General features: G+C 49.6%; 1 protein-coding gene across 4 annotated transcripts in view; it reads right to left on the reverse strand.

Moving 5' to 3' along the window:
* The window catches only part of RPS6KA2 (ribosomal protein S6 kinase A2), a gene marked incomplete at its 5' end in the record, with an annotated part of 317,911 nt that overhangs the window by 131,571 nt on the left and 173,563 nt on the right, over window positions 1-12,777 (reverse strand). The window contains one exon of one of the 4 annotated variants that reach the window (XM_081296227.1): window positions 12,231-12,540. The exons of 2 other annotated variants lie outside the window; for them this stretch is intronic. In XM_081296227.1, coding sequence (XP_081152353.1) covers window positions 12,231-12,329 — 99 coding nt within the window. Of the gene's footprint in view, window positions 1-12,230; window positions 12,541-12,777 lie in introns of those variants that run through there. One more of the 4 variants, XM_081296230.1, reaches the window with a different exon arrangement.

Below are 12,777 nucleotides of genomic sequence, written 5' to 3' on the forward strand. Positions count from 1 at the left end.
ACTTCCCAGATTGTGGGACTTTTCTCCCTCGTACTTTTTGCTATTTGAGATGGTGACATTTTTCCATGTAAACTTGATTTTATTTTCTCCTCCCCACTAGGACATGAAGGGCACCAGACAGAAGCTGTTTCTCTGGCCTGTTCTCAGCAGATCTTCACAGAATGGACAAACTACAGGTGAGGTCTCAGCACCTGTGGGTGTTGGATGTCCCACAACAGGTCTGCATGGTTTGATCACCTGGAGTCCCATGCCCAGGAGGACCCCTAGGACACAGCTATGCTGCCCAGCAGCTTCCTGGACAGACTGTGTGTGTGGTGCTCACCTTTGGTGTCTGGGCTCTGCCCTTCTCTGGGCCACGTCTACCCACACTGAGACCATTTCTGAGGCCCTGCCCCCACCTCCATCGGGACAGCTGCCCCTTCCATGAACCAAGCTCTGCCTGAAAGCCAGACCAATGGCCTGCACGTGTTCCCCATTGCTGCTGTGACAAATCACCCCAAACTGCAGCACACATTTACCCTCTCACATGCCACAGGGCAGGTGTCTCCCATGCACTCCACAGGGGCCACGGGCTGGCTTCTGCAAGCTCGGGGAGAATCCGTGTCCTTGCTGTCTCCAGCTCTGTAGCCACCTGTGCTCCTGGCGAGTGCCCCTCCTCCATCACTACAGGCTCTGCTTCCGACAACCTCCCCACCCAGAGGCCCCCGTCCGCAGCCTCCTCCTGCAAGGACACCAGTGATGACACTGAGGGCCAGGATCACCTCCCCATCTCAAGATCCTGGACTTGATCACTTCTGCACAGCCCCTCGGAGTCATATCCACAGGTCCCAGGGGTGAGGGGGTCGCTAGCCAGCCTTCCCACCCACCAGGGATATCGTCGACCAAACCAAGGCACCTGTGGGTCCATCCCGTGGACACTGGCTGGGACTCTGGAAGCTCCAGGAGGACAGGTGCTGGATGTGGGGCCAATGGGCAGCCCTACAATCACAGGAAGCCCTGCAGCCCAGCCCCACTAGCCTACCTCATTTCCTGACATGGAAACTCCAGCAGGAAACACGGGCATTGTTCATTGGCACCTTGTGTCAGAACGTCAGTTCTCACAAATTAACGACCATCTTAGCAGATTAATCCGACCAGGTGACAAGCATACATCTGCCCCTGGGGTTGAACCTCGTGACCCTTCCACAAATATGGTGAAAACTCTTCCCCTCACCACTTGCCTTCCAGGCCACTGCTGAGTAATGAGCACAACATGTGGCCAGGGGCTGCCAAGTGAAAAGGAAACCAGGAGAAAGTGGATTTGGCAAAGGGAGGAGAAGGAAAGTACTAGAAGGTTCTGAAGATGTCAGATACACCACCACACCACCTCTTTTGAGTTCAGAGAAGCACTGGATGGAGGTCAGGAGAAGCATCCAGAGCCTGTTGGTGCGAACAGCTGACCGCCTGGCACTGTACCAAGCATGCCTTTCCTGCCTACAGCGTGAGTCATGTACACCAGGTCTCCTGCTCAGCCAGGCAAGTGACAGTAATAGGCACTGGATGTGAAGGCTCCAGACCTGCACAGCAAATGCCTCCCGTCTCCCTTGCTTGCTGTCTGCTTTCCTGAACAGTCTCTGAGACCCACCACGGTGCCCACAGGGAAGCTGTGGGTTCCAGAGGGGGAGACACACAGCCACACACAGGTGCAATGCTGGTTATGGAGACGTGGTTGCCCTTCAGCTGGCCTCTGGTCCACAGCACCAGATTCTTGTCCACTCTCTGATGGACAAACAGGCTCCACTGCCTCTAGGAGACACCGCTGTGCACACACATGCACACACCCAGGTTCCTCAGGGGTCATTCTCACCAATGTAGTGCAGTTTCAATGAGCACTCTTTTAAATGGCTGAGCCAAATAAGACTGGATGCCGTGCCAGGCTTCTGTCCCTCACACGGGGCCAGGAGACAGCGACAGAGTTTGATCACAGCAACCTAGCCTGCCACACTGGCCCTTGCTGGGTGCCTGCCAGCCCATCGGCTTTACGGCTGCCCCAACTCCATAAGGCAGGCCTTACATCTGTTGGCAGAGGAGGGAACTGAGCCTCAGCAACTGGTGGAGCGAGGACTCAAAGCGTGGGGTCTGGACACAGAGAGCCTGGCCAGCTGCCACAGGGGTACGAGACAGAATGGGGAGGTGGTTAGACCCCCTGGCCAAGCCTGCCCTACTAACCACCCCTCCCCTGCCAGGCCCTCCGGGTCAGACCACTGCTCACCAGCAACGTGTCTTCAGACATTGACAGTGCAGCTCGGGACAGCTCCCGGCAGGTGCATGGACCACTTTGTACGGGCTGGGTGCCACCAGGTGCCTGAGATGTGAGGATGAATGTACTTCCCTGACTTCAGGGCACTTCATGGCATGAGTGACAGGCAACCCTGGGGGTTACTGGGTGGTATGGTGGGGCAGACGAAGGGCAGCAGGAGGATGAGGCTGGCAGGTTAGTGTCACTGGTGGGGAGAAGCCCTGTGTGGCCTCCCCCTGGCTGGTCCTGTCAGGACACAGGCAGTACTCCATAATTCCCAGGGCGATCAGGCAGATGTCCACCATAGGTGGACATAGGTGTGAGCTCTATCAGACAAGGGAGGGTCTCAGATTACACCTCCTCTCCCCCTCATGCACACACAGAGCAGCCATGGCGGGTCACTTTAACAAATCACCTTGACTGGCCTACTTCAATTCCTGGGGTTCTACTGTCATGAACTTCCGCACCCCAGAGTGTCAAAGGACAAAGCACGTTATGCTGATGAACACTTGAAGACAGGTCTAGGCATGTCCACCACCGATGGGAGGGCACCCTGGACACGTCAGGCAGCTCTTGCACACAAGCTCCAACACATTCAACCAGTTCCAACTTGTTCACTTCCCTGTGGGGCTGGAATCCACAAGGACTCGATGGAGTCACATGTCAAAGCTCACATGTTCTCTTTTATGCTAAGGTCCATAATCTTTTTGTACCACTTCTGGGGCTCTCCGGGAGGAAGGCAGCTGGCTCTAACTGCTATATCAACTCCAGCAGCCCATCTGTCCTGTCCTCTGAGGTGATGACAAACCAAGAATCAAGAAGAACAAGGTGGCCCAAAAATCAATGCTCTCCTCTGTTTTGTCCATTTTCTTTCTTTTATGTCATCTTCAAAGTCAACCAGCCAACCAGAGTCCCTTTAGCAAGTTACAAGCAAGTCCCTTATGCACCTTGGCAAGCATGTGGGCTGTGGGGACATAGTCACCCATGCAGCTCAGTTTCTCCCTTTCACAGGGAGCTCCTGGCTGCAGGTGCTCTCAGGAGCTGGCAGCCAGGTGACAGGAGTCTGATAGCTAGAGCGGCCCGCAGAGCCCCTCCGAAGGTGGCACTGCCCACACCCATCCCGTCTTCTCTCACAAGGCCTCTGAGCAGCCTCTCCACCTGTGCCTTATACACCATCAGACAGGAAGCATTCTTGCTTTTCATGCTTAGGGCATTGTGTGCAGATACCAGGGATGTAAAAACACACATGCAAGGTAGTGGTCAACCGGCCTTGGCTCCTGAAAGAATGCACTTCCACTGGGCTGTGAGCTGCTCTCTCTACCAGAACCATTACCAAATAAGGCCTTCAAAGGAAAGGCCCCCTCCCTTTCTCTTGTAAACTCTGCTGCCAGGTCTAACAAGGAAGATCTGCAGGCCCAGGGGCCACAGGCAGGAGGTGTGGCTGGGACATCTTGTAGCCAAGAACCTAAAGGCTGCTGGACCACTCTCCACAGCAGGTCCCAGACTTGCACTTGGGCTACTATTGGCACAGAATGCAGAGTGTGGACCCGGGCGTGGGTCAGCAGTATGATACCAGCCCCACTAGGGCCCCTGCCTTGTCCACCAGAGGAAGCACACCACCCTCCACTCCCTTTCTGAATCCTACTGATTTCAAAGAGGAGAAACATAGCCACCAGCACAGCCGATCCTGCTCTCCAGGCTGCATCAGTCCCACCAGTGTTCCGGCTTCCGTCCCTCCAGCTTGGTCATTCCACGCTAGCCCAGAGCACACAGGGCCAGCACCAGAATCAGCGTGAACTCACTTCTGATTTACAAGAGCTGCTGTTTCCAAGGATTATACTCAAAAAAGACAGCAGAATAATCAAACCTGACTTCATTCTAAGTAACCTTAGCAGAACTTTCTAGGAAAGCTGGCTCTGTGGTGTCAGTACTAATATGAAAAAGATATGCACCCAAAATGGTGAGGGAAAGGAGGCTAGCAAGAGAGGAGAAACTTCAGTGTCGCAGAACCTTCTACAGAGGACCAGCCAGCTATGTTGGTGTCACCCAGGTGCTTGGCGCAGCTCACCCCTGAGAGGTGTACTTGCTTTCCAAATGTCTGGGAGCTCAGGGACCACCATTACTATAGGGAGCAGGGGGCGGCAGGTGCTCAAAAGGATGCCATGATCTGCAGATGGCAAGGAGCTGAGGGAGGTGTGAGGTAGCGAGGGAGGAGGAAGCCAGGAGCCTGGGCATACCATGGCAGGGTGGGACTCAGTGTAGGACAGGGAGGAGGGACAGGACCTGGCCTCATGGGTGCAGGGCCCTTCCTCCAGTGTTGAAAGAGCAGCCCACTGAGTTGCTGCAGACCAAAACTCACGGACAGACTGGTGGCTGCTGGAATCCCGCAGCGTCTCTGATCAGTGAGGCTCTTAGGACTTCCTTTAATGGACCTGGAGAAATTACACAAACGCCCTCACGAGCACAGGACACGTCCTGGCTGGTCCGAAACCATGCTTCTTGCCTGCTTGGTAACACGTCTTAGATGTCAGGTGACATGCTGATTGGCCGTACACTGGAGTGTGGCTTTCGTGCGTAATCATGGCTACACTGCCATCCCACCTATCACTTCAGCTAAGCGCTGCAGAAATGGCTTCTTACATGATTGACAGTATTTATACACCATGTATGTGTGTCTGGCCCATGTGTCTGATTAAATCTCACTGTAGCTGCCAGGCTGTCTGTTGATAACATCTATGTCTTTGAATTCAACTCAATAGCTTTTACAAGTGAAAACACATCAGCAAGCACAGAATCCTAGGGAAAAACACAAGGAAACATGACCCCACGCACCCAGGAAGGAAGCCACTAGAGGTGGAGGACACCTCTAATCTTAGACCAGCTCTGCCTTTTGAAGAGGAGTCTTGGAACAGAGGTGGAAGAGCATCTCTGCCTTAACTCCTGGCTGCCAACTTCACATCGCACTAAAGAACCCCTCATCCTCGGTACCTCACAGCAAAGAGCCCTCTCCACAGCAGCTCAGAATGGTGCACACTGCTTGACGTGTGCTCCTGCCTTCAGCTTCTCTGCCCACCTGCCTCCCTGCAGCCAGAGGTCCCAGAGGCAGCTGCAGAGTTCGCTCCTCTCCTACCCACGCACCAATCTCTCCATCTGAGAAAGTATGCACCCTGCACTCAAGAAACAGCGACCCCTTTGGGCAACTGTGAGGTCGGATAGGTGGGCAGATGTTCCACTTTTATTTAGTTCTTGCATGTCACCCTTCTACTTCTGAGCACAGGAAAAGCAGACCAGGTCATCCTTCCCAAGCTCTGCCAAAAGCCAGCACAGGGGGCCCTATGGAAAGGATGGGTAAAGGAGGCCAAGAAAGAAAAAGGGCAGAATTTTAATCATTTCAGATATTTTCTCACATCTTTCTGAATAAGCAATACTACTTTGAGAAGTTTCTTAAAGTATATAATAAAATTATAAAGTATATCACAGACACAGTAACCACAAATAAGAAATTAATTCCAGTGTCTTTAAAATAGAATAAAGGATAAATGAGGGGGGGAAAGAGCAAATTTTCACTAATAAGGACAATTATTTGTGGTCTTCTCTGATTTTTTTTTCTCTTCCTTCTTTTTTCCCTTGGTTGTCAGAAAATCCAATAGAGCCAGAATTAACAGAATTTCTTTGGGTGCATTTTTGAGAGTACCTGAAAATGACTTAATTAGAAACGGTCTTCCTGGAAACCACCCAGGTCTGGGAGGAAGGTCTACCGACCAAGCTGAGCTGGCAAACTCTCCAGGAGCGCTTTCCGCCCTGGCTGGAGCCAGCACTGCTCCCACATGTGCCTCGAGTCCCTTGCCATTCACATCATGAGAATATCACACCTTCCCTAAAAAGGGGATAGGCAGTGAGGACACCTTCATGTGAACATGAAGACTTTTGGTGACCCTGACCACTGGAAACAGAAGTAACTGGCAACTGACCCAATGACACCATCTCAACCCAATGAGGCTGCAAAGCTCACAGCACTTACCAAGAGCACTTTCCTACTGAGTCGTGGCCCTCCGTTGCTAAGTGTTAAGTTCACTAAAAGTACAGATCATATTTTTTATCCCAGTTGGTTAGCACAGTGCACATGGGATAAGCTACAAAAATTTTTAAGTGTATGAATGATTGAGCAAACAAGGAAATGAGAGAAAGTTGTTTTCACCTCATCAGCTGGCCACTACAATATCCCAGGTAGGGGCCTGCACTCTGTGCTCCTCATTCACCACCAACTGTCCTCTGGTAGCAATGTCAAGAACTAGTAAAATAGTCCAGGTAACGGGTCATCAAAGTCAGCCCTCACGGGCTGGGGCTGTAGCTCAGTGGTAAAGCACTTGCCTTGCATGTGTGAGGAACTGGGTTCGATCCTCAGCATCACATAATAATAAATAAAGATACTGTGTGTCCATCTACAAATAAAAAAACAGATAAAAAAGAGAAAGCCCTCTGGTCTTGGCAACCCCAAACTAAATAACTCTTCCCTAAATACACTGGCCGTGTGTATCGTTCTTTTAGCAAACTAGTTGATACCTTACCTTTAGTAAAGAGTGCCATTTTAATTCTCTTAAGGGAATATAAACTAGGTTATGAAGTTTGCACACCCCACTTTCTGAGGCTTCCCTGGCGTTTGAGGAAGTTGAGGTCAGGGGATTCACTCCCACCCAGGGGTCCCAAAGCTCTCCGAGCTGGGACACAGGGCTTAGAGCATTTTCTTCCTCGATAAGCCACCCTAGGTCAGGATGAGTGATGTGCATCAGTAATGCACCCCTGAGACACTGCAGCTGACTCATGAGACAGACCTGTATGATAAGAAAAGAGGAGTAGTTATGCCACCTGGGGACAGGATGTGACTCCATCTGAGCAAACCAGGCTGATCCTGTCCCATGAACAGCTTGCAGAGCATTCTGGGAGAACTGACCTTCCCCTGAGCCTGAAGGAAGGTGCAGAACCATCACTCACCCAGCAGGGTGGTCACTAATGAGATGATACCATCACAAGCTTGGGTTCACACAGAATCAGCACACATTGAACAAGATAAAAAACATCAATAAGCACAGGAAAGATTTTTTTCAATGTCATTAGCTAACAACTGTTGACTGAGCGATTTTATCATCCAGATTCTGAGTTAAGCCTTTACATATGGTCACTCAATAATCCCCAATGAGGTAGGAACTATTACCAATTCTACTGCACAGTGGACAAAGAGATTTACTTTGCTAACTGCCCAGTTGGCAAAAGGGAGAGTGAGGATTTAATTAGTACATCTGATCAAATTCACCTAGAACTTTCTAACTTGCAGAAAAGATTTTCCGGAAAAACTTTAGTTATAGACACATTCCAAAATAGCCCATGGAGTAGCTTCAATTTTAAAGGACAGTAACTTCCTTTTTAAGGATAGCCCCTCCACACCTCATTAGCACACAGCAAACTCCAGTAACTATACAGCCCTAGTGGCTAAATGCAACAACAGCACCAGCTCCTACCTGAAGAGCACCCTTTAAAACATGTCAGGGGCAGAGGCGACTCATTCTGCCTCTCTGGGCCTCAGCTCCTCGTCTACACAATGGACTCTGAGTTAGGCCATGGGTACAGCTGAGTGCTGTTATTCTTAGGCAATGCCACCAATGCCCTGGGATCAGAGCTTCTAGGAGTCTCACTGGCACTGAGAGCCGATATTCTCATAGGACATGCCCACGGAAGTCCATGCCAGGTACCCAACTTCCTTTAGAAATATCTAGAACTATGAATTGTCTGGCCATCCCACTGGGTTCAATGCTGATGCGTGACAAAACGTTTAAGTGAATTTCATTTTAAGCTGTAATCCATAAACAGTTTCCAAATATGACTAAGTAACCTGACTTACACATCATGGGGTTTAACAAATGTTGTGTTCTAGAAGTAAAATTAATTTTAAAAGAATGCAATGGAGGAAGGATAGCATCTTCAACAAATGGTGTTGGGAAAACTGGAAATCCATATGCAACAAAATGAAACTGAATCCCTTTCTCTCGCCATGCACAAAAGTTAACTCAAAATGGATCAAGGAGCTTGATATCAGATCAGAAACTCTGCGTCTGATAGAAGATAAAGTTGGCTCCGATCTACAGATTGTGGGGTCGGGCTCCAAATTTCTTAATAGGACACCCATAGCACAAGAGTTAACAACTAGAATCAACAAATGGGACTTAATTAAACTTAAAAGTTTTTTCTCAGCAAAAGAAACAATAAGAGAGGTAAATAGGGAGCCTACATCCTGGGAACAAATTTTTACGCCTCACACTTCAGATAGAGCCCTAATATCCAGAGTATACAAAGAACTCAAAAAATTAGACAATAAGATAACAAATAACCCAATCAACAAATGGGCCAAGGACCTGAACAGACACTTCTCAGAGGAGGATATACAATCAATCAACAAGTACATGAAAAGATGCTCTCCATCTCTGGCAGTCAGAGAAATGCAAATCAAAACCACCCTAAGATACCATCTCACTCCAGTAAGATTGGCAGCCACTATGAAGTCAAACAACAACAAGTGCTGGCGAGGATGTGGAGAAAAGGGTACACTTGTACATTGCTGGTGGGACTGCAAATTGGTGCGGCCAATTTGGAAAGCAGTTTGGAGATTCCTGGGAAAGCTGGGAATGGAACCACCATTTGACCCTGCTATTGCCCTTCTCGGACTATTCCCTGAAGACCTTAAAAGAGCATGCTACAGGGACACTGCCACATCGATGTTCACAGCAGCACAATTCACAATAGCTAGACTGTGGAACCAACCCAGATGCCCTTCAATAGATGAATGGATAAAAAAAATGTGGCATCTATACACAATGGAGTACTATGCAGCAATAAAAAATGACAAAATCATAGAATTTGCAGGGAAATGGATGGCACTAGAGCAGATTATGCTTAGTGAAGCTAGCCAAACCCTAAAAAACAAATACCAAATGTCTTCTTTGATATAATGAGAGCAACTATGAACAGAGCAGGGAGGAAGAGTAAGAAGAAAAGATTAACATTAAACAGAGACTTGAGATGGGAGGGAAAGGGAGAGAAAAGGGAAATTGCATGGAAATGAAGGGAGACCCTCATTGCTAAACAAAATTACATATAAGAGGTTGTGAGGGGAATGGGAAAATAAACAAAGAGAGAAATGAATTACAGTAGATGGGGTAGAGAGAGAAGTTGGGAGGGGAGGGGAGGGGGGATAGTAGGGGATAGGAAAGGTAGCAGAATACAACAATTACTATTAGGGCATTATGTAAAATTGTGGATGTGTAACCGATGTGATTCTGCAATCTGCATTTGGGGTAAAAATTGGGAGTTCATAACTCACATCAATCTAATGTATGAAATATGATATGTCAAGAGCTTTGTAATGTTGTGAACAACCAATAAAAAAATAAGTATGCATGAAATAAAAAAAAAAATTTTTTAAAGATAGTGTGAAATCATCAGCACTGGCTCCCTCCTGAAAGCTTTTTAACAAAGATGATGTGGCTCCCAACTTCCAGTAACTACTGTTAATTTACTGTTTATATCACTAGGCTCTGAATTGCAAAAACAAATTTTAAAAAATTTCAAAATCTCTATGTATACTTAAAAATACAGTTCTACTGAAACAATTTAAAGGGTTTTTTAAAAATTATAATGAGTTATTCTTTTCATTCATCCCAACAGAGGAAATAAGTATTGTCTTTATGTCCTATTTCTCAACTTCAAACTATTGACACTTCCCCTACTAAGTTTGACATTTTTCAATAAGTGCTTCTTGGCCTATAACCAGATGCCAATACACAAACAGATGGGCAGTTTCTCTGGAAAAGCATGAGAAGGTGTGGGGGAGGGGTGGGTATGGAACCTACTGGCGAGACATGCAGACACTTAGGAGATTCTACACTAGGTAGAAATGCCCTGAGGCCAGGACTTCTATGTCAGGTATTGTTGGATCTGCAGTCCCCAGAAACAGCCATGACCCAGAGCAGGTTCTCAATAAACATTTGCAGAATGAATGTTTTAGCAAGTTCCTAACGCAACTCTCAACTTCTCAGGGTCTTCTCCATTTAGCCATAGAACAAGGACAGCAGAAAATGATACCTGTGTCCAGTGACCAAACTGGTGAATGCATTTGTGAAAAACAACACTGAATCAGTATCAACCATCTTCATTAGTCCTTCTCTTGAGAATCCAGCACAAAACCTGGTGTGGAGGAGTGCTCTGGTGATGTGCTGATAGAAACGCATTCCTTGACAGTCTCTTCCACCTGACGCATACCTGACCATTTATGTATGTTTTCCAGAAATTTTATTTTCACATGAAAGAAACCTCTTTCCAACCCCAAACTTGCCTCCCACTGTACCTTCGGAGGCCCTTTCACAAACAGTTCTCCCAGTGAACCCTAACACTCAGGGACACCACACACAGGTTTGCTGAGCCTCCAAGGGTTGTGGGAGTCCCCTGCATGACACCTGGAGTTTGCTCGCACAGCTGTCTCCCCTGTCAGGGCCAGTAAGTGGAAGGAGACAAGAAGCAGCATGATGAAGTTGGAATTAGGATGAAATAGGAAATAATAACATACTTGGTGTACAGGGAAATACTGCTCTGAGTTTCTCTTCTTGTCAACTAGATTTGTAGAGTGCCCAAGTCCCAGAAAAACGAACTTTTGCTTAATTTGTCTCAAGGTTAGATTTAAAGCAACTCTTTCTCCATTACTAGATTAGTTACTAGTTTTATTTGTCCAAGTTCAACATTTCACCCTCAGATTCCGTCTAGCACTTCCAATTGTGATCTAGAGATACTGCAACAGAAACTTTTTCCAACAATTCCCTGCTGGTTTCATGACAATTCCCGAGATTTTCTTAAAGATCTCTTAATTGCTGCAGAATTCTTGCCTGTGTCTTATGTCACGGCAGCAGGGACAAAGAAACCCAAGATGAAATGTGTGACACTGTTCCAAATGAAACTAAAATACCTCCCAAATCCCACCTGGGCCAGCCCTGAGGCAAAGGGGGTGGGTAACCCCAAATAAAATCTCCAATTGGTACTGTCACTGTCAGCCCCCATCACAACACCTCTCTTAAACATACTTCACCATTCTTTCATCAGTGGGTTCAACAATACGATTTGGACAATGAGATGAAGAGAACACAATTTGGTATAAAAACCACCATAAAAGAACCATCCATAGACGATTTTTGGAACACAAAGATGCCAAGATGGGACAGGCAAGAGGGCATATTTCAGTCCTCTACGTTTTCAGGACGAATGGGTAGGAAAGCCGAAGCTGCAGGGTTATTGCATCAGGCACTTCACAACTGAGCACCCTCTTGCACTGGCTGGAGTGGATGGTACCGCTGCCTTTCCCCGCTTTTTCTCAGTTCCACACTGATTGGAATACTCCAAGCATCTATGTTAGGAGGGTGCACTTGCCTGCCTCTGGGCAGGGCTAACAAACCAGATCAACAAAGCAGCCGGCCCAGGGCAGGGCGGAGAAGGCTGTCCTCCCCGGACTTTCCAGGTGTTCCCTCTGAGCGCCCCCACAACTTGCGGCAGCCCAGCTGCCCGGACCCTCCCCTCCTCCCCCAGAGCAGCCCTGTAGCAGTGATCCTCAAATCCTACGCAGAGGCACGGGGCAGAAATTCACTGAGGTACAGCTTGTCCCTGCAAGAGGGCTCATGATGGGTACAATGGTTATGAAGTCCCAACAATAACGTTTGGGGTCGTTCTTATTCGTTTTGAGGAAAGCTACACCGGCGTTCCAATAACTTTAACTCCGGAGCACGGTCCAGGGTGACATCCATGGGACCAGGCGAAGGGCTTCCGGGTGGCCGCACGCCGGGCAGCATCCTCCACACGCCCACTCCAGGGCGCGGCGGGGAACCCGGCGACCCGCGCGCACCCGGGCGACGGCCCTTACCTCGAGCCGACTCAGGCTGGAGCTCTTGGAGCGCGACTTCTTGCGCAGGTACACCGAGAAGAACCTGCGCACCGTGAACTTCTTCATGCTCAGGTCCATCGCCCGGCGCCCAGCCGCGAGAAGCCGCAGGGCCGGCGGGCGCGCATCCCCGGAGCATCCCAAGCGCGGGCTGGGTGCGCGGGCGGGCGCGCGCAGCCGGGCAGCCCGGCGCGGCGGCCCTGGGCGCGGGCGCGGGCTGCGGGCACAAAGGGCAGGCCGCGCCGGCCACCGCGGCCGAGCCCCAGGCACTCACTCCCGCCTCGCCTCCGCCTCCGGCCCGCGAGTACCAGCTCCGGACGCCGCCCCGCCCACGGCCCCGCCCACGGCCCCGCCCGCCAACCAGCGCCCGCCGCCTCGCCACGCCCACCGCCCCGCCCGCCAACCGGCGCCCGCCGCCCGCCTCCCAGGCGCTCACTCTTCCTCCTACTTTCCGGCGAGTACCAGCTCTCGACTACCCCACCCCGCCCCGCCTACCGCCACCACCACCAATCAGCGTCCGCCGCCGCCG

This window comes from Spermophilus citellus (assembly GCF_964194105.1).
Source record: "Spermophilus citellus genome assembly, chromosome: 5".
Classification (NCBI taxonomy): Eukaryota; Metazoa; Chordata; class Mammalia; order Rodentia; family Sciuridae; genus Spermophilus; species Spermophilus citellus.